The sequence below is a fragment of the Rhinolophus ferrumequinum genome, chromosome X (genome assembly GCF_004115265.2).
Source record: "Rhinolophus ferrumequinum isolate MPI-CBG mRhiFer1 chromosome X, mRhiFer1_v1.p, whole genome shotgun sequence".
In the NCBI taxonomy this organism is placed as follows: Eukaryota; Metazoa; Chordata; class Mammalia; order Chiroptera; family Rhinolophidae; genus Rhinolophus; species Rhinolophus ferrumequinum.
In genome coordinates this window covers 34,132,579-34,153,594 of record NC_046284.1, presented here as the reverse complement: position 1 = coordinate 34,153,594, position 21,016 = coordinate 34,132,579, and the positions used below count along the sequence as shown (strand labels likewise).

At 37.7% G+C, this 21,016-nt stretch overlaps 1 protein-coding gene across 10 annotated transcripts in view; it reads left to right on the top strand.

Annotated features, from left to right (window-relative positions):
* Positions 1–21,016, top strand: part of GRIA3 (glutamate ionotropic receptor AMPA type subunit 3) — a 555,596-nt gene that overhangs the window by 102,726 nt on the left and 431,854 nt on the right. For all 10 annotated transcript variants that reach the window (XR_004423667.1, XM_033112237.1, XM_033112265.1 and 7 more), the window contains one exon: positions 15,924–16,163. Coding sequence is in view for 9 of the 10 variants with exons in the window: in XM_033112237.1 (XP_032968128.1) it covers positions 15,924–16,163 (240 nt within the window). In the remaining variant the exon portion in view is untranslated. The remainder of the gene's footprint in view (positions 1–15,923; positions 16,164–21,016) is intronic.

Sequence of the window (21,016 nt, the reverse complement as noted above, 5' to 3'; positions counted from 1 at the left end):
TGACTTCAGTTGGGTGTCTCTTAGTCTTGCCCGTCTGCTGTGCAGAGAGTCCTTTGTGGAGTTATAGTTGTTCAGTTTGTTGTAAATTCCAGGGGATATTTCAGGAGGCTCACCTCTCGCAGCCATTTTTATTCTTGCCACTTTCTGAAGCAGTTCTGCAAGACCTCTTTTGTGAGTCTCTGTAGTTGTGCTGTCATGGCTGCCTTGATGTCCTGAATCGGTTCAAAAGGGTTTCCTTTCATGGTCATTTTGAATTTGGGGAAGAGCCAGAGGTCGGCCGATGCCAAATTCAGTGAATAAAGTGGATGAGGACACAGTGTAATATTTTTATTTCACAGTAATTGCGGCATACCAGAAGCTATGTGTGTGACATGGAGCATTGTCAATGGATGATTAGTAAAGACACTCATGAAAGAGGACTTCCTCAACTTCTTCAGGAAGGGGCAACAATTACAGGATAAGTGTGTTCTAAACAAGGGAGAGTGTTTTGAGGGGTATTAATGGCAATGTGTCTTTCGCAGTTTTTCTTGTGTTTTTTTTTGTTTTGTTTTTTTAATTTAAAAATTTACCGTATTTTTCAATCACATCATGTACCCAAAAGTAATACTTATAACTAAGACATGTATATTTTTTTAATTAAAAAGTATTGGGGTGACAATGGTCAACAAAACTACATGGGTTTCAAGTGTACAATTCTATAATACATCATGTATACATCACATTATGTGTCCACCACTCAGAGGTCAGTTCTCCATCCGTAAACATATATTTGACCCCCCTTTACCCTCTTCTACCATCTCCCTCCCCACTTCCCCGCTGATAACCATTAAACTGTTGTCTGTGTCTATGAGATTTTTTTCTTTATTTATTTGTCTTGTTTCTTTCTTGCCTTCAGTTTTATATCCCACATATGAGTGAAGTCATATACTACTTTCTGTTTTCTGTCTCACTTCTTTCACTTACAATAATAATCTTAAGATCCATCCCTGTTGTCAGGAATGGCACTATTTTATTCTTTCTAATGGCAGAGTAATATTATATTGTTTATATAAACCACAATTTCCTTATCCAGACATCTATCGAAAGTCACTTTGGTTGTTTCCAGGTCTTGGACACCGTAAATAATTTTTTTCAAATTAAAGTTTATTGGGATGACACTTCTTAGTAAATTTACATAGATTTAAGGTGTACAATTCTGTATTACATCATCTATAAATCCCATTGTGTGTTCACCACTCAGAGTCACTTCTCCTTCCATCACTACATATTTGCCCCTTTACCCTCATCTACCACCCCCTTGCCCATTACCCTCTGGTAACCACTAAACTACTGTCTGTGTCTGTGAGTTTTTGTTTCTCATTTGTTTGTCTTGTTCTTTTGTTGTTTTTGGTTCATACACCACATATCAGTGAAATCATATGGTTATCTGCTTTTTCTGATTGACTTATTACGCTTAGCATTATAATCTCAAGATCCAACTGAGTTGTCACAACTGGTCCTATTTCATCTTTTTTTACCACTGAATAGTATTCCATTGTATATATAAACCACAACTTCTTTATCCATTCATCTATCGAAGGACACTTTGGTTGTTTCCATGTCATGGCCACCATAAATAAAGGTGAAATGAACATTGGAGCACACTTATCTTTATGTTTAAATGTTTCACATTTTTGGGGTACATACCCAGGAGAGGGAATGCTGGGTAATATGGTGATTCTATTCGTAATTTTTTTAGGAAACACCACACTGCCTTCCATAGCAGGTGCACCAGTCTGCATTCCCACCACCAGTGTATGAGGGTTCCTTTTTCTCCACAGCCTCTCCAACACTTGTTACTATTTGTCTTATTGATGATAGCAATTCTAACTGGGGTGAGGTGATATCTCATTGTGGTTTTTATTTGCATTTCTCTGATGGTTAGTGATGTTGAGCATTTTTTCATATGTCTAATTGCCTTTTGTATGTCTTCTTTGGAGAAATGTCTCTTCAGGTCCTCTGCCCATTTTTCAATTGGGTTGTTTGTTTTTTTGTTGTTGAGTTTCATGAGTTCCTTGTATATTTTGGATATTAGCCCCTTATTGGAGGCACTGTTTGAAAAAATGTTTTCCCATTCAATTGGTTGCTTCCATGTTTTCTCGATGGTTTCTTTTCCTGTGCAGATGCTTTTAGTTTGGTGTAGTTCCATTCATTTACTTCCCTTGCCTTTGGAGTCAAATTCGTGAAATGCTCTTTGAACCCAAGGTCCATAAGTTTACTACCTATGTATTCTTCTATGCAGTTGACTGTTCCAGGTCTTATGCTTAAGTCTTTGATCCATTTCTAATTAACTTTGGTAGGTGATGAGACATAGCAGTCCAGTTTCATTCTTTTCACGTGTCTTTCCAAGTCTGCCAGCACCATTTATTGAACAGGCTGTCTTTTCTCCATTGTATGTTTGCTGCTTCTTTGTCAAAAATTATCTATCCATATTTATGTGGGTTTATTTCGGGGTTCTCAATTCTATTCCATTGGTCTTTATGTCTGTTATTCTGCCAATACCATGCTGTTTTGATTATTATAGCCTTGTAGTACAAGCTAAAGTCAGGGAGTGTGAATGCTCCAGCATTGGTCTTTTTTCTTAGGATTGCTTTGGCTATTCGAGGTCTTTTGTGGTTCCAAATAAATCTGATGATTTTTTGTTCTATTTCTTTAAAAAATGCCATTGGGATTTTGATGGGGATTGCATTAAATCTGTATATTGCTTTAGGTAATATGAGTATTTTAACTATGTTGATTCTTTCAGTCTACGAGCATGGAATGTCTTTCCATTTCTTTGTGTCTTCTTCAATTTATTTTAAAAATGTCTTATAGTTTTCAGCACATAGGTCTTTCACATCCTTGGTTAAGTTTATTCCTAGGTATTTTATTATTTTTGCTGCAATTACAAAAGGAATTGTGTTTTTTTTTTTAATTTTTTATTTCTTTTTCTGAGATTTCATTGTTACTATACAGGAATGCAATGGAATTCTGTACGTGGATTTTGTAGCCGGCAACTTTATTGTATTCCTTGATTGTTTCTAATAGCTTTTTGGTGGAGTCTTTGGGTTTTCTATACATAGCATCATGTCATCTGCAAAGGGTGACAATTTAATTTCTTCATTCCCAATTTGGATGCCTTTTGTTTCTTTCTCTTGCCTGATTGCTCTGTCAAGGACTTCCAACACTATGTTGAAAAGCAGAGGTGTTAGGGGACAGCCCTGTCGTGTTCCTGAACGTAGAAAAAGGACTTCAGTTTTTCACCATTAATTATGAGATTAGCTGAGGGCTTGTCATATATGGCCTTTATTATTTTAAGGTATTGTCCTTCTAAAAGAATTTATTAAGTGTTTTAATCATAAATGGATGTTGTATCTTGCCAAATGCTTTTTCTGCATCAATTGATATAATCATATGATTTTTGTCCTTTATTTTGTTTATGTGATGTATCACATTGATGGATTTGGGGATGTTGAACCATCCTTGTGCCCCAGGGATGAACCCCTCTTGGTCGTGATGAATAATCATTTTAATGCATTGTTGTAGTCGATTTGCTAGAATTTTGTTTAGGATTTTTGCATCTGTATTCATCAGACACATTGGTCTGTAGTTTTCTTTTTTTGTGTTCTCCTTGCCAGGTTTTTGTAGCAGGGTAATGTTGGCCTCATAAAATGAGTTAGGGAGTACTGTCTCTTCTTCAATTGTTTGGAAGAGTTTGAGCAGGATTGGTATTAGATCCTCTTTGAAGGTTTGGTAGAATTCACTAGTGAAGCCATCTTGTCCCAGACTTTGCTCTGGGGAAGTTTTTGGATGACTGATTCAATTTTGTTACTGGTGATCGGACTGTTTAGATTTGCCAGTTCTTCATGGTTCAGCCTTGGAAGGCTATATGTTTCTAAGAACTTGTCCATTTCTTCTAGGTTATTGAATTTGGTGGCATATAGTCCTTCATAGTATTCTTGGATGATCCTTTGTGTGTCTGTGGTGTCCGTGATAACTTCCCCTTTTTCATTTCTGATTTTGTTAATTAGTGTCTTCTCTCTTTTTATCTTAGTGAGTCTAGCCAAGGGTTTGTCAATTTTGTTAATGTTTTCAAAGAACAAGCTCTTTGTCACATTAATTTTTTCTATTGTCTTTTTGTTCTCCATTTCATTTAATTCTGCTCTGATTTTTGTTATTTCCTTTCTTCTGCTGACCTTGGGTTTCATTTGTTCTTCTTTTTCTAGTTCTTTAAGGTGTAATGTGAGGTTATGTATTTGAGAGTTTCCTTGTTTCTTTAGATAAGCCTGTAATGATATCAATCTCCCTCCTAAAACTGCTTTCGCTGCATCCCAAAAATTTTGGTAGGATATATTTTCATTCTCATTTGTATCTATGTATCTTTTGATCTCTCCTCTAATTTCTTCTTTGACCCAGACATTCTTTAGAAGTATGTTGTTTAATCTCCATGTGTTTGTGTTTTTTCCGGGTTTCTGGTTGCAGTTGATATCCAATTTCAAAGCCTTGTGATCAGAGAATTTGCTTGGTATGATTTCAATCTTCTTAAATTTGCTGACACTGATTTTGTGTTCCAATGTATGGTCTATCCTTGAGAATGTTCCATGTACAGTAGAAAAAAATGTATAATCTGATGTTTTAGGATGAAGTGCTCTGTATATTTCAATTATGTCCATTTCATCCAGTGTGTCATTTAGGACTGGTATTTCGTTATTTATTTTCTGTATGGATGACCTATCAATAGCTGTCATTGATGTATTTAATTCCCCTAGTATAATTGTGTTTTGGTCAATTTCTCCCTTTAGTTCTGTTAGTAGTTGCTTGGTATATTTCGGTGCTCCCTGATTGGGGGCATAAATATTGATGACTGTTATGCCTTCTTGTCGTACAGTCCCCTTTACCATTATGAAGTGTCCATCTTTGTTTCTTGTTACCTTTTTCACCCTGAAGTCTGTTACATCTGATATCATTATGGATACACCTGAGTTTCTCTGGGTACCATTTGCTTGGAGTGTCAATTTCCACCCTTTCACTTTGAGTCTGCGCTTGTCCTTGTAGCTGATATGTGTCTCTTGGAGACAGCATATGGTTGGGTTTAGTTTTTTGATCTAGTCTGCTCCTTTGTGTCTTTTTATTGGTGAGTTCAGTTCATTTAAATGTAGGGTGATTATTGATATGTGAGGAATTCCTCTCTTTCTGTCTTTATTGTTCTGGTAAGGCTGTGTCTCCATTGTTTCTATGCCTGTTTGTTGTTGTCTATTATTTCTGTGTGGTGGTATTCTATGACGTTTCCCTCTGTTTCTTCTTAAATACAGTACATATTTCAGTTCTGGATTTTTTTTAGTGGTTAGCCTTATGTTTAGGTAAAAGGAAGTTTGATATTTAGAGTATTCCATTTTCTTCAGCACGCTTACTTTCTCCATTCCCATATTCCGGTTCAGGCCTTTACTCTCCCCCTTTTTATATTTTGTTTCCCACAAATTGTCCCTGTTGATGGTGGTCGAGTAGGTTCCTTTAGTATTTCTTGTAGTGTAAGTCGTGTATTCGAAAATTCCCTCAGCTTCTGTGTGTCTGGAAAGGTCTTTATTCCTCCTTCATATCTGAAGGATATCTTTGCTGGATGTGTTATTCTTGGCTCATAATTTCTCTCTTTCAATAGTTTGAATATTTAGTTTCACTTCCTCCTGGCCATAGAGTTTCTACTGAAAAATCTGATGATAATCTAATGGGCTTTCCTTTGTAGGTTACCATCTTCTTTTCCCTGGCTGCCTTGAGGATTATTTCTTTTTCATTAATTTTTGACAGCTTCAAGACAATGTGCCTTGGAGAAGGACTGTTGGGATTGAGGTAATTAGATGTTGTGTTTTCTTCTTGGATTCGAGGATCCAGTTCTTTCCACAAGTTTGGGAAGTTCTCATCAACAATTTGTTTGAATATATTCTCTGTTCCCTTCTCTGTTTGTTCTTCCGGTTTGCCCATTATTCTTATATTCCTCTTTCTGTTGGAGTCAGAATGTTCTTGTATAGTTCTTTTATTTCTTTGAAGTCTCAAGTCTCTTTCTCCTTCCATCTGTGTAATTTCCTGGTTTCTATCTTCGATGTCTGTGATTCTTTCCTCCATCTGGTCAACTCTACTACCTAAGCTGGCTATTTCATTCTTAATTTTGTCTATTGAGTTCTTAATCTCCAGAAATTCTGTTTGGTTCTTTTTTAAAATTTCAATCTCTTTCGTAAAATATTCATTTTGTTCTTTGATTGTTTTTCTGAGTTCATTAAACTGCCTTTCTGTGTTTTCTTGCATCCCGTTGAGTTTTTTCGGAACTACAATCTTGATTTCTCTGTCGTTTAAGTCACATATTTCCATATCTGTAAGTTCCTTTTCTGGAGACTTTTCACTTTGTTTCTGAGCTATCTTGTTGCCTTGGTTATTCATGTCAATTACTGATTTATCATTTCTCTTCCTAGACATCTACAGGAGTAGCTTCTGCAAACAGGTTGATAGGAAGAGGTCTTTCTTTTGTTTCCCAGTACTTGTTGGTAGAATGTTTTATTTTCTCTCCGCTTGCAGCCTTTTTTTTTCTCTCTCACATGATAATGCTTTGTTTTCTCTGCACTATTCCAGCTTCTCACACAATGGGGAAATTCTCTGGGAGATGGGCTTCTCCTCTGTTAGTAGTTCACGTGGGTCACATGGCGCAGTGTCCATGTGGGTATGTGGAGAGCTTTTGAAGTTCCAAAGCTCTTCCTGCACCAGATTCAGAGCCCGTGTGTTTCAGTAGTTCAGTTTACTCCTGCATGGATCTGCCCAGATAGGTGAGGCCAGGAGTGGGGTGAGTTGTGAGAAGTGGTCCAGAGCAATGGCGGCAACCACCACCACAGGCAGTCCTGCTTCCACAGCTCCTTCCCCTTTCCCGGAACTAGATGGGCTATGAATCTGTGTCTTCAGACCACAGTTCTCAAAACTGCAAATATTCTGTTCTTTTGATCTGACACTGCTACTGTTCTGCTTCTAGCACTGTGCAGGTGGGGGTGGAGTGAGCTCTGGGTGGGTGGGAGAGGGCGGCTAGTCTCAGTGCCTAAGGCTTTGTTCTCTGCTCAGCAGTGAGGACTTAAACCATTTTCAGCCTTCTTCCCTCAGTCTTTTCTCCAAGGTCTCTGCTGTGAGCATTGGGTTCAGCTGTGTTATATGCTGTCTCCTCAGCCCTGTGGGCCATAAGCGGAGCCCTAGGAGTCCGAGTTCTTCCCTCTCCCGCAACTGCAGTAGCTCCGGGATGCAGCGAGCTCTGAGCACGGAGCTGCGTCTGCTTCCTGTGCCTGTGCGGCTCCATCTCCACACTTCTCCCTTCCCTCCATCCCCGCTTGGGTGATTCGCCCACCTTTAGGTGAATTCAGTAGTGGGCCTCTACCTCTTGCCTGTCTGCTGTGCAGGGAGAGCTTTGTGGAGTTATAGTTGTTCCATTTGTTGTAAATTTCAGGGGAGATTTACAGAGGCTCACGTCATGCCCCCATTTTGATGACCTGTTTCTTCTTTTTCATGTTATATATTTTAGTTCTATTTTTATTTTTGAGTGGTTATCATTAAGTTTATGTAATGGAAAGTTTCATATACAGAGTAGTCCTTTTTCTTCAGCAGGCTTTCTATCTCCATTCCCCTTTGCATGTTCTGAACTGTACTCTCCTTTTAACGTTTTGTTCTCACATGTTATGTGTACTTATGCTGTGAGTTGATTTCTGAGTTGCAATAGCAAGTTGTCTTTCTCTTCTTCTCCTTTATTTTAATGTTTTTTTTTTTTTTCTTCTTCTTCTTTTTCCTTTATACTGTGTTTAAGTGTATAGTGCCGTATTGTGTGTAGTGGTTGCTTCTGTGTGTTGTAATACTGCTCCTAATTTTGTATTCTTTTGATTTTTTGTTTCAGGTTGAGTAGCATTTTTCAGTATTTCTTATAATGCAGGTCGTGTGTGAGAAAATTCCCTCAACTTCTGTATATGTGGTAAGGTCTTTATTCCTCCTGCATATCTAAAGTTTGTCTTTGCTGAATATTTTATTCTTGCCTCATAATTTCTCTTCTTCAGTAGTTTGAATATTTGATTCCACTCCCTCCTGGTTTGTGGTGTTTCTGCTAAAAAATCTGATGATAATCTAATGGGTTTTCCTTTGTACGTTACCATCTTCTTTTCCCTGCCTGTCTTAGGAATTCTTTCTTTGTCATTAACTTTTGACAGGTTCAATACAATGTGGCTGTTGTGATTGAGGTAATTAGTTTTTCTATTTGCTTCTTGGATTCTTTGATCCAGTTCTTTCCACAGGTTTGGGAAGTACTTGTCAATTACTTGTTTGTATATACTCTGCGTGCCTTTCTCCCTTTTTTCTCCTCTGGTATGCCCATTATTCTTATGTTTGTCTTTGTGATGGAGTCAGAAAGTTCTTGTAAAGTTCTTTCATTTCTGTTAAATCTCAAGTCTCTCTCTTCTTCCATCTGTACCATTTCCAGATTTCTATCTTGGATGTCCCTGATTATTTCCTCCATCTGGTCAGCTCTATTACCTAAGATGGCTATTTCATTCTTCATTTCTTCTATTGAGTTCTTAATCTCCAGAATTTCTACTTTGTTCTTTTTTAAAAATTTCAATACCTTTGGTGAAATGTTCATTTTGTTCTTTGATTGTGTTTCTGAGTTTATTAAACTGCCCATGCATGTTTTCTTGGAATTTGTTGACTTTTTTCAGAACTGCAATCTTGATTTCTCTGTCATTTAAGTCTTAAAGATATTTCAATATCTTTAACATTGTTTTCTGTGGAGTTTTTATTTTCTTTCTGTGTTGCCTTGTTACCTTGGTTATTCTTGTTGATTAATAAATTATTTATCTTCCTGGGCACTTACAGTAGTGGCTTCTGCAGCAGGTTGATATGAAGAAGTCTTTCTTTTGCTTACCAGTGGTCTAGGTAGAATGTTTTATTTTCTTTCTTGCTGCAGCCTTTTATTTTCTCTCATGCTGTAGCATTATATTTTCTCTTGCATTTTTCTGGCTTCTCATGTGATGGTGGGTTCCCTGGAAGTTGAGCTTCTCCTCTATGATCAGATTGCCTCGGTCTTAGTCTACTTGCCTTCACGGGAGGATGTAGTGGTTGATAGAGTTCTGACCTTCTGAAATCTCAGTGCTGCCCAATACAGAGCCTCTTTGTCTCAGTGGCTCGGGTTGCCCTTGCAGGTATCTGCCCATAAATGTGAGGGCAATGTGGGCTGTGAGAGGTGGCTGGTGTGTTTGTGGCTCTTAGCAATGGCAACAACCAGCCCACATTTTTCTTGCCCCTAGAGTCCCTTCCCTTTCACCAGAATTAGTTGCAATATGAGTCTGTGGCTGCTGGACTTTTGCTGCAATTCTCAGGGCTGTAGATATTCTGTTCTTTAATCTGACACTGCTACCGTTTGTTCTGGAACCCACTTCTAACACTGGGAGTGTGCGTGTGGAGTGAGCTCTGGGCAGGTGGGTGTGGGGTGGCAGCTTGACTCCGTGTCTTTGTTTTCTGTTTTCTACCTTGCAGTGAGGGCTTAAACCACCATTTCCACCCTTCTGTATTTGGTCTTTCTTCCAAGGTCTCTGCTGTGAGTGCTGGGTTCAGCCATATTATGTGCTGATCCCTCAGACAGTACTGTGGGCCACAGGGGATGTGCATGCAGCCTGAAATTTTCCCTCTCCTATGATTTCAGTGAGCCCCAGAGTGTAGTAAGTTCCGGTCTGCATCATGTGGGCCCTCAGCCCACATCTCTGCACTTCCCACGTCCCATCTCCCCCACTTGCCCAATTTGCCCACCTTCAGGTGATTCGATGTGTGGGTCTCTCAAACTTGTCTGTGTGCTGTGCAGGGAATCTTTTGTTGAACTATAGCCGCTGAATTTGTTGTAACTTCCAGGGGAGATTTCGAGAAGCACTCCTCACGCCACCATTTCTGTGATGTCTCCAACATATTTTATATTTTATTTATCTCATTTATTATTGTCTTTTTCCTTAACTATTAATAGTGTATAATTTCCAAGAGGATAGGATTTTTTTAAAAATTTTATTGGGCAATATTGAGGAACAGTGTGTTTCTCCAGGGCCCATCAGCTCCAAGTCGTTGTCCTTCAATCTAGTTGTGGAGGGTGCAGCTCAGCTCCAAGTCCAGTCGCCATTTTCAATCTTTAGTTGCAGGGGCGCAGCAGCCCACCATCCCATGTGGGAATTGAACCGGCAACCTTGCTGTTCAGAGCTCGTGGTCTAACCAACTGAGCCTTCCGCTGCCCCTCCGGAAGCTCAACGCCAGCTCATTGTCTTCTATCTAGTTGTGGAGGGCGCAGCTCACTGGCCCATGTGGGAATCGAACCGGCAACCCTGTTGTTCAGAGTTCACATTCTAACCAACTGAGCCATCCAGCCGGTCCCGTGTTATTTTTTTGACAGATAATTTTCCATTCTGTTATTTCCTTGATTCCTTGCTGTCATGCCTTTCTCTTCCAACTTAATAGTGGTTACCACAAGGCCTTCTAAAACCATAGATTTAGGTAGAATGGCAAATTTTTTTAAACTTATTTTTTTTAACTTTTGCATATATATTTTTATTTTTCTTAAATTTTTTATTAGTTTCAGGTGCACAAGACAAAGTAATACTTAGACGTTTATCATTTATATCCCTCACACTGTGTGAAACTCCCTCCTCCCATCCACCATCCCCCTGACATCGCACAGGATAGGATTTTTTTTTATCTCCTGTATCTCCCAATACCTATGAGAGTGCCTTGCACATAGTAGATGGTCAATAGATATTTGTTGTGTGAATAAATGATGGTCATTAGATATTTGTTGTGTGAATCAATCCCTAGCATTAATTATCTGTTATGTGCCAGGCACTGTTATAGATGTTTCCCATGAATGAACTCATTTTTACTTTCACAAACAATGCTGAAACAGGAACTATTATCCCAATTTGACAGATGAGGAAACTAGGTCAGAAGCAAAGATATAATAAGTAACTTGCCTTATAAGTGATGGATTCAGGACTTCAACCTATACAGTCTAACTCCAGAACTTGCACAAAGTCATGTAGCTTAAGATTGGCAGAGCCATGAACTGCACTTCAAGGTTTCATAAGATTGCCAAGATAACTATTTCTTCCAGCATCATTTTACCACAGACTTGTCTTCTGAGATAAAGAAATGGATATGGTTCATTAAAGATTCAGATAAAGGTAACAGATATTTCCCCCAAAGAATCACCAATCTGCCACCTAATGTCATTGTTGATATTTGGGGCTGGGGAAAGTGAAAGAAGCAGCCATCAGATGAGTTATGGGAAACCCTTGGTGGATCCATCTATGCTGAGAACTAGCCATTGAGGGTAAGTCACTTTCATGCCAAGCAAATCCTGACCCATGCTGTCCTAGATAGCTCTGGAGTAGGTATGCTGTACAGATGCTGATAAAGCATTTCTAATTGACTGGTTCAAAATTCATTGTGTGACCTTGTGCAAGACACGTCCTCTCTTTGTGTCACAGTTTCTTTATGATAGGAAGGTATCAGTGGAACTTTGCTGAATCAGAAGAGCTCCACTTTATCTCTTAGATATTGAACATTTCCATATAAAATTTCATTTGAAGAAATAATTTTGCACTAAAAACTATGTTTGGAAAACAACTGAAAAAAAGTCTTTAAGTTCCTTCTAGTTCAAACATTCTAAGAATCCAAAAACACAGACATTGTCCTTTGGGTCAGCTTAATGTTCAGTAAGGTCAGTAAGGTCAGTAATGTTCAGTAAGGTCAGCCTTACTTCCTGTAGCCAGAAATGGGCTGAGGGTTCCACTGTGAGAGGCCATGCACAGACCTCCTATGCCCCAGTTTCTCTCAGAGACTATTAACCCTGTCCTTATATGGCACTTGTCTTCTCCAATGGGCCTTTGACTAACATTCCTTGTATATGTTGTGTTACAGCAAGAGTAACTATGCACAATAGTATTTGCCGGACAGCTGCACATCTGTTTTATATGAAGGAAATAAATTTAAAAAAAAGAAAAAAAAAAGAAATATAACATTTACTGATTTTCTCCTAACACTCTTTTTGTTGATGTCCGTCACCGTATGTCTGCCTGTTAGAATACAGTAGCCTAGTGTTCCCTTAGGGTTGCTGCTGATCTATAATACTTTTAAACACCTTGCCTGAGCCAAAACCAAAGCTGTAAACTTAGTTCAGAATGTTTTTCATTTTCACTGGGTACCGTCACACCTGCTCAGTCACACATTTTTATAAGGTCTCCCTTTGTCTCATTTTGCTTGTCATCATCCATAGGTTTTAAGATTTCACTGTGTGCTCCTTCCAGGAGTCTGGGTTTCACATATATAATATGAGTCCCTTCTTATAAAGTTTTAAAATAAGCAAAAATAACATTATATTGTTTATATGTGTGTTTGTATATTTTTAAAAGTCCAAGGTAATGATAAATGCAAAATTCAGGATAGCAGTTACCTCAGAAGGAGGGAGAGGTCAAAATAAGGAGATAGAATAGAGGAGGAAGACATAGGTAAAAATAAGTTATCAGTAATGATACAGTTCTTGGGTTGGGTGATGGTTTTATGGGTGTTAATTGCATTTTAAATAAATAGATAAATGAATGCAATAAATAAAATGTGAAACATTCATATATGTACTAGTAACAATTAACTAATTCTGCCCCCCTGGGATTCAAAAACAATGATTATAAGAGCAATACTATATTTTTTTTATTAACTAGAATCTTACTACTATGACACACTTTTGTTTGTTTGTTTGTTTCCTTCCAATGTATTAAGGGCTTTTTGAAATTCTAAATTGATCATAGCTATAAGTTTGCCTCTCTCCAAGTTTATTTCCCCCTCAATTATTGTCCACAATTTAGTCAGGTTAGGGTTTTCCTTGTTGAAAACGTTGCATTTCCCCTATGACGCTATTTTTGTATGGGGTTCATGAATCCTCATTTTTCTCTTGGTCCTTGCATTCTAGTTGGTATGGATCTAAGAATTAGTGGCTACCTCCTGCATCATATTGGGGAAGGAGCCATGATTGGTTATTCCAGTTTTCCAGCCCCATGACCATTGACAACAATAGGTTCTTTCTAGATAAGTTCTTTCTAGTTGTCAGATAAAATTCAGAATCCTGAGTTAAATTTGAATTTCAAATAAACAACAAATAATTTTTAGTGTATCTATTAACTTGAGTCATACTTATATTAAAATTATTTATCTAAAGTTCAAATTTAATTTGACATTCTATATTTTTATTTGCTAAACTTGAAAACCCTACCTCATTTGGGCCAATAATTACACTTTAATGTCATTGTTGGTTTTGGGACCCAGGGAGTGTGAGTTTTGGAGTCAGACAGACTCAGATTCAAATCTTGGCTCCTCCACTCAAGAGATAGAACATTTTTTTTTGGCTCAGAATTCTTATCAGTTAAATAGAAATAATAGCAGTACCTCATGAGGTTGTTGGGAATATTAAATGAGATAATATTTGTATAGTACTTAGCAAAGTGCCTGTTACCTACCAAGCATTCAACAGCTGTTATGATTATCAATTTTATACAAAACATTATGCGCACCAGCCAAGATTTGACCTCACACTGCAAAACCCTCCATTTACAGGATGAATTTGGGGATGGGACTTTCCTTAGTGTTTTCCTTGGTGATGACCAAGGCAATATGGCAACTAGCTACTTCCTTTTCATTTCCGAATACTCCCTTTGGCACCCTGTCATGAAGTGCTCCAGATTCATTCTTTAGTTGGCTTTCTCCTTTTAATATAGACTTTCTTGTGCATGGGTTTGATGGTCACTTAGATTTCCTCAAGTTGGAGTCTAGTATTTTCCCTGATGGAGATTCCTGAGTGACTGATAATCAGCTTTAAAATGTTACCCTCAAGCCAATAACTAATGAGTTTGGCTGATAAAAGACAGCATCCTTAATCAATATAGGTTTAAACAGAATGTATGTAAAAAAAGATACCACAAATACTGAGAACTCTCTGATCCTTACAAAGCAGTCAAGAAATTAATTCAATTGGTTTTCCACTTGATTTTGTTCTACTTTCCATGTTTTCCTTCTTTTTGGTGCCTTCACTCTTTCTCCTCTCAGGGAGGACTCCAGACCCTTTACATTCTCTCTTCTGACCCTCCCATCCCCCTCATATCTTGCACACCTGCTTTACCACTCATCCTGAAATCTAATCAGACATATCAATTCATCTTAACATGCTAATGGCTAAAAAAGGATTCCATTTAATCCCCCTCCCAAGCCACAGACTTTTTTTCAATACCCTAAACCTAGTAGAGGCTTCCTAGCAGATAAGGGAGATCATGCATGACCCCTTAAATCACACCATGTTATCAGCTGCCTGTTCTTTCGCTTCACATGTCTAAAAGGAAGCAGTAATGTAGATAATCTAAAGATCATTTCCAATTGGTTTGGGAATACACCACACATGGTTGTTGCAGTTGATTTGCTTTGCTAATTTTGTTCTACCTAAGCTAATATTGAAATTGGTTCACATTTTTAAGCTCATCTGGGCCAGAAGAGGGAAGAGGTGGTGGTGTGGCCTACTTTGAAATGAAGCATTGGAACACATATATCTAAGATGTTCATTGCTGTTTTATTTATGGTGGCCAAGACATGGACACAACCAAAGTGTCATTTGATAGATGATTAGATAAAGAAGATGTGGTATATAAACACAGTGGAATACTACTCTGCCATAAGAAAAGATGAAATAGTGCCACTTGCAACAACATGGATCTTGAGATTATTATGCTAAGTGAAACAAGTCAGACAGAAAAAGTCAGGAACCATATTACTTCATTGATATGTGGGATATAAAACTGAAAGCAACAAAGGAACAAGACAAACAAATAAAGAAACAAAAACTCATAGACACAGACCATAGTTTAGTGATTACCAGAGGGTAAGGGGGGTGGGGGGTGGGAGATGAGGGTAAGGGGGATCAAATATATCGTGATGGAAGGAGAACTAACTCTGGGTGGTGAACAAACAACGGGATATATAGATGATGTATTACAGAATTGTACTCTTGAAACCTATGTACTTTTATTAACCATTGTCACCCCAATAAATTTTAATTAAAAAAGAAAGAAATGAAGCTGACCACAATTATGATGAGGACATGAAAGTTCTATGTGTGGGCTAATCATCTGGAAGATAACTCCAAAAGAATCAAGATAAAACTTTGTCAGTTACACATAGGCAGAATAGGCCTACTTACCCCACTTGACACACTGGGCACTGACAGACCAGTCTTCCTAATGGCCTGCCCAGAATTGGAAATCCCCTTTATTAGTAGCCTACATTAAGGGTCTTAGTCATAACATAACTATGCTTAAAGCATTATGTAACATATGAGGAATAACACATTTCCCAGCAGACACATTAGCAGTTTGTCTGAATAAATCATCAGTCATTCTTGTCACCTAGTAGAAAACACAATGAAGGGGTAAGACACAAGACAGTTGTACCTCGATGGGGTCGTGGATACACTATGAGGCTCCTGGGCAGATCTGGTGGCAGGATGAGAGCACCGAGTGCCCTGGATGTGAGTTGGGAGGGTTACTGAAAAAGGGTAAGACAACATTCACCTCTTTCCTTCGCACATTTTCTTAGTTTCCTGCCCATGGTAGATATAGAGAATATGCAACTGTATCAAATAAATTCTTTCCTTCCTTACACTTCCACTGGGCAACCAGGCTTTCAAGGGCTTCTAGGGATTTCAGAGGTCTTAGTTTTCTTTTGAGGTATGTCATTTAGAGACAAAGCCTAACTATTGTATTTCCAACCCTATAAGCTACAGTAAGGGACCATAGGGCTATTGAAATTTATTTTTATTTTTCTCATTGCAGTCTGTTCCCAGTTCTCGAGAGGGGTGTATGCCATCTTTGGATTCTATGACCAGATGTCAATGAACACTCTGACCTCCTTCTGTGGGGCCCTGCACACCTCCTTTGTCACACCCAGCTTCCCCACTGATGCAGATGTGCAGTTTGTCATCCAGATGCGCCCAGCCTTGAAGGGTGCTATTCTGAGTCTTCTGGGTCACTACAAGTGGGAGAAGTTTGTGTACCTCTATGACACAGAAAGAGGTAAGAAGAGGCATCTGCCCTCCTCTTTGAATATTCATTTAGCAGTTGTGTTTAACCTTCCTCAACTCATGTTTGTTCTCTTCTCTTCCAATAAGTACAATTTAATACTCCTTTAAATTGTATTTAACATTTAAAATGAATTGAAGACTAAGACCAAAAAATTGTAGCAGTGGTAATTTTAGAATCTAGGTTTTCAAACTTTACATGTCCTCTTACTCCCAACTCTAAAAATTGGTCTAGGATACATTCCTGGATGAGTCACTGTTGTTGAAAAACAGCACCTGCCGAAATAATTTATCTGGTCTAAAATATACAATGTGAAAAGCAGCATAATCTAAACTAGAGGGAGAGGCCTAAGCTGTAAAGTTGTGGAGAATTAATTCTGTCAGAGACTGATTATCCCCATTTCATAGATAAAAAAACTGGAACCAAAAGAGGAAAAGTTCTTTTTCACACAGCAGTTTAACCACAGATCTGGGACTAGTGTCAGTGTCTCCTGCTTCTAAGACTTGTTCCACCAGATCACATGAGGTTTTCAGATTATAGATCCTCAACAATTAATTATCTGATGGAAATAATGAGTGGAGTCTGGCTAAATGGGGCTTTAGGGATGAATGTTTTTTCTAATAGTGAGATAATATATTGAGGATACATTATATTGAAACAGTCTCAGAAATTTAGTGTCTGATTTAAACAGTATCAAATTAGGTATACACATCAGAATTCAGCTAAATAGACTCTTCTAAAGCTCAGTTATCTTTGAGGGGCTCCTCAGTAAAACCAGGGGATCCTATCACCATGAGATTCCAAAAGACAATCTTGCCTTACTGGTTTGCCTGTAACCCTGGTTATAGGCTGAGAATGGTTCTCTCTAACTCAAGGTTTTAGGCCTCAGAGAAGGAAGGAGCAAATGGGAGGCCAGCTGCCTGTGGGGGTCCCCGGAAAAAATGTCCTTCTAGGTAACTTAACTTGAAGAGCCATTTTGTTTTGGGGAACCCAGAGTACTTTTCACTTCATTTTCATTTTGATATGTCATCAAACCCTGCCAGGAAATACTAAGGCCTATATTTATTTTCCTATGGTGTTCATCTTCAAAATATTATCAAATTTCATGAACCTAAAGCAGGAGACTAGAGTTATAGTCCAAGTTCTGCCACTACCTAGCTCTCAGACTTTGACCAACTCGTTGAAGCTGTCTTGGCCTTGGTCTCCTCACCAAAGGTATGTCCCTTCTCAATGTAATAGTCTATGACTTTTTTTTTTTTTGAGATAGTATATTGGTACAGGACACTTTGTATGTTGCTATTAATCCTCACTTATAAATTATCCGTTAGTCAACCAATTCTGTATGCTGTTATCAACCCCCAATTGTATATTCAAATCTTGTGATACATGCTTATATAATACGGTTCCAATGATGATAGACAGAAAAGGATATTTATGAAACAATTCATGAACAACACAAAAAAATACCAAATTGAGTGTTGCACGGAAGACTATGCCTACTGTAAGAATTGTGAAAATTCTCCAGAAAAGTAGAGATTTCAGAGAAGGCTGGGTGGAGGAGTTTGAAGGATATGTCAGTTGTGGATGACAAGAGAAAAGGGGGAAGGGGTTTCGTGAAGAGAAAAGAACATGAAAAAAAGGGCAGAATCAGGAAGGAGTGCTGGCTGTTCCTGCAAAGCCTTGCTTGACTAGGGCAACCAAAGAGTTTGAACATTCTAATTCATAATTTGTTAAATTTTAATGCATTTCATTTCTTTCGAACACTACGGCTGAATTAGCCTATTTCCATGCACTGCATACACTGTAATCTAGTGCATAACAATCAAATTTTCACAACTAAAGTTTGTAAATCAGGTAGCTTCTCTCCTGAAACTTTTAGAAACTAAATATAAGTTCTACTAATACTGTAACCTCCCATTTATTCCAAATCAGGAGATTAAGTTAATGTATATTTTCCACATCTCCCATAATCCTTCTTTGTTCATCAGCTTTCTTTTTTTAATTAAAGTTTACTGGGGTGACAATTGTTATTAAAGTTACATAGATTTCAGGTGTACAATTCTGTATTACATCATCTATATATCACATTGTGTGTCCACCACCCAGAGTCAGTTCTTCTTCCATCACCATACGTTTGATCGCTTTTACCCTTATCTACCACCCCCCTCCCCTCTTACCCTCTACCACTAAATTGTTTGTGTCTGTGAGTTTTTGTTTCTTCATTTGTTGGTCTTGTTCTTTTGTTGTTTTCAGTTTTATATACCATGTATCAGTGAAATCATATGGTTCTGGACTTCTACTGTCTGACTAATTTCACTCAGCATAATAATCTCAAGATCCATCCATAACGTTGTAAGTAGTACTATTTCATCTTTTCTTATGGCAGAATAGTACTCCATTGTGTATATATACCACAACATCTTTTCCAATAATCTATCAAAGGACATTTTAGTTGTTTTCATGTCTTGGCCACCATAAATAAATCTGCAATGAACATCGAGGCACACATATCTTTAGAGATAAATGCTTTCAGATTTTTCAGGTAGATACTCAGGACAGGAATTGTTAGGTCAGATGGTAATTCTATTCTTAATTTTTTGAGGAACTTCCACACTGCCTTCCATAGTGGCTGCACCAATCTGCATTCCCGCCAAGAGTGTATGAGGGTCCCTTTTTCTCCACGGCCTCTCCAACACTTGTTATTATTTGTATTGTTGATGATAGCCATTCTAATTGGTGTGAAGTGATACCTCATTGTGGCTTTGATTTGCATTTCTCTGATGATTAGTGATGTTGAATATTTTTTCATATGTCTATTGGCTATTTGTATGTCTTCTTTGTAGAAATGTGTCTTCAGGTCCTCTGCCCACTTTTTAATTGGATGGTTTGTTTTTTTTGTTTTTGTTGAGTTGTATGAGTTCCTTATATATTTTGGATATTAGCCCCTTATCGCAGGCATTTTTTCCAAAAATCTTCTCCCATTTGGTTGGTTTCCTCTTTATTTTGTCGATGGTTTCTTTTGCTATGCAGAAGCTTTTTCGTTTGATATAGTTCCATTCATTTATTTTAGCTTTCAATTCCCTTGCCTCTGGGATCAAATTAATAAAATGCTCTTTGAAACCAAGGTCCACAAGTTTAGTACCTATGTTATCTTCTATGAAATTTATTGTTTCAGGTCTTATGTTCAGGTCTTAGATCTATTTTGAGTTAATTTTGGTACATGGTGACAGATAGCACTCTAATTTCATTCTTTTGCATGTGGCTTTCCAATTCTCCCAGCACCATTTATTGAAGAGACTGTCATTTCTCCATTGTTGTTTTTGGCTTCTTTGTCAAAAATTATCTGTCCATATTTATGTGGATTTATTTCTGGGTTCTCAATTCTATTCCATTAGTCTGTGTATCTGTTTTTCTGCCAGTATCATACTGTTTTGATTCTTGTAGCCCTGTAGTACAAGCTGAAATCAGGGAGTGTGATACATCCAGCACTGTTCTTTTTCTTATGATTACTTTGGGTATTAGGGTTCTTTTTGTGGTTCCATACAAACCTGATAGTTTTTTGTTCTGTTTCTTCAAAAACTGTCATTGGTATTTTGATGTAGATTGCATTACATCTGTATATTGCTTTGGGTAATATTGCCGTTTTCACTATGTTGATTTTTCCAATCCATGAACATGGAATGTCTTTCTATTTCTTTGTACCTTCTTCAATTTCTTTTTAAAATGTCTTATAGTTTTTAGTATACAAGTCTTTTACTGCCTTGGTTAAGTTTATTCCAAGGTATTTTATTTCTTTTGCTGCAATTGCAAAAGGAATTGTGTTTCTTTTTAAATTTCTTTTTCTGAGATTTCATTGTTAGTATATAGGAATGCAATGGTCTTTTATACATTGATATTGTAGCCAGCAACTTGACTGTATTTGTTTATTGTTTCTAATAGCTTTTTGGTGGAGTCTTTAGGGTTTTCTATCTATAGCATGATGTCATCTGCAAAAAGTAACAATTTAACTTCTTCATTCCCAATTTGGATGCCTTTTATGTCTTTCTCTTGCCTGATTGCTGTGGTTAGGACTTCCAATACTATGTTGAAAAGCAGAGGTGATAGGGGACAGCCCTGTCGTGTTCCTGAACATAGAGCAAAGAGCTTCAGGTTTTTACCATTAATTATGATAGTAGCTGAGATTTTGTCATATATAGCCTTCATTATGTGAAGTTATTTTCCTTCTATACCTATTTTATTAAGTGTTTTAAACATAAATGGATGTTGCATCCTGTCAAACATATTTTTTTTATCTATCACATGATTTTTGTCCTTTATTTTGGCTATATGGTGTATCACATTGATTGATTTCTGTATGTTGAACCATCATTGTGCCCCTGGGATGAACCCCACTTGGTTGCGATGTATAATCTTTTTAATGTATTGTTGCATTCGATTTTCTAGAATTTCGTTTAGGATTTTTCCATCTGTATTCATCAGACATATTGGTCTGTAATTTTCTTTTTTTATGCTATCCTTACCAGGTTTTGGTATCAGGGTAATATCAGCCTCATAAAATGAGTTAAGAAGCATTGTCTCTTCTTCAATTTTTTGGAACAGTTTGAGCAGGATGGGTATTAGATCTTCTTTGAATGTTTGGTAGAATTCACTAGCGAAGCCATTTGGTCCTAGACCTTTGCTTTTGGAAAGGTTTCAGATGACTGTTCAATTTCCTTAGGGTTTATTGGTCTATTTAGATATTCCAGTGTTTCGTGATTCAGCCTAGGAAGGCTATATGTTTCTAAGAACATGTCTATTTCTTCTAGCTTTTTGAATTTGGTGACACATAATCCTTCATAGTATTCTTG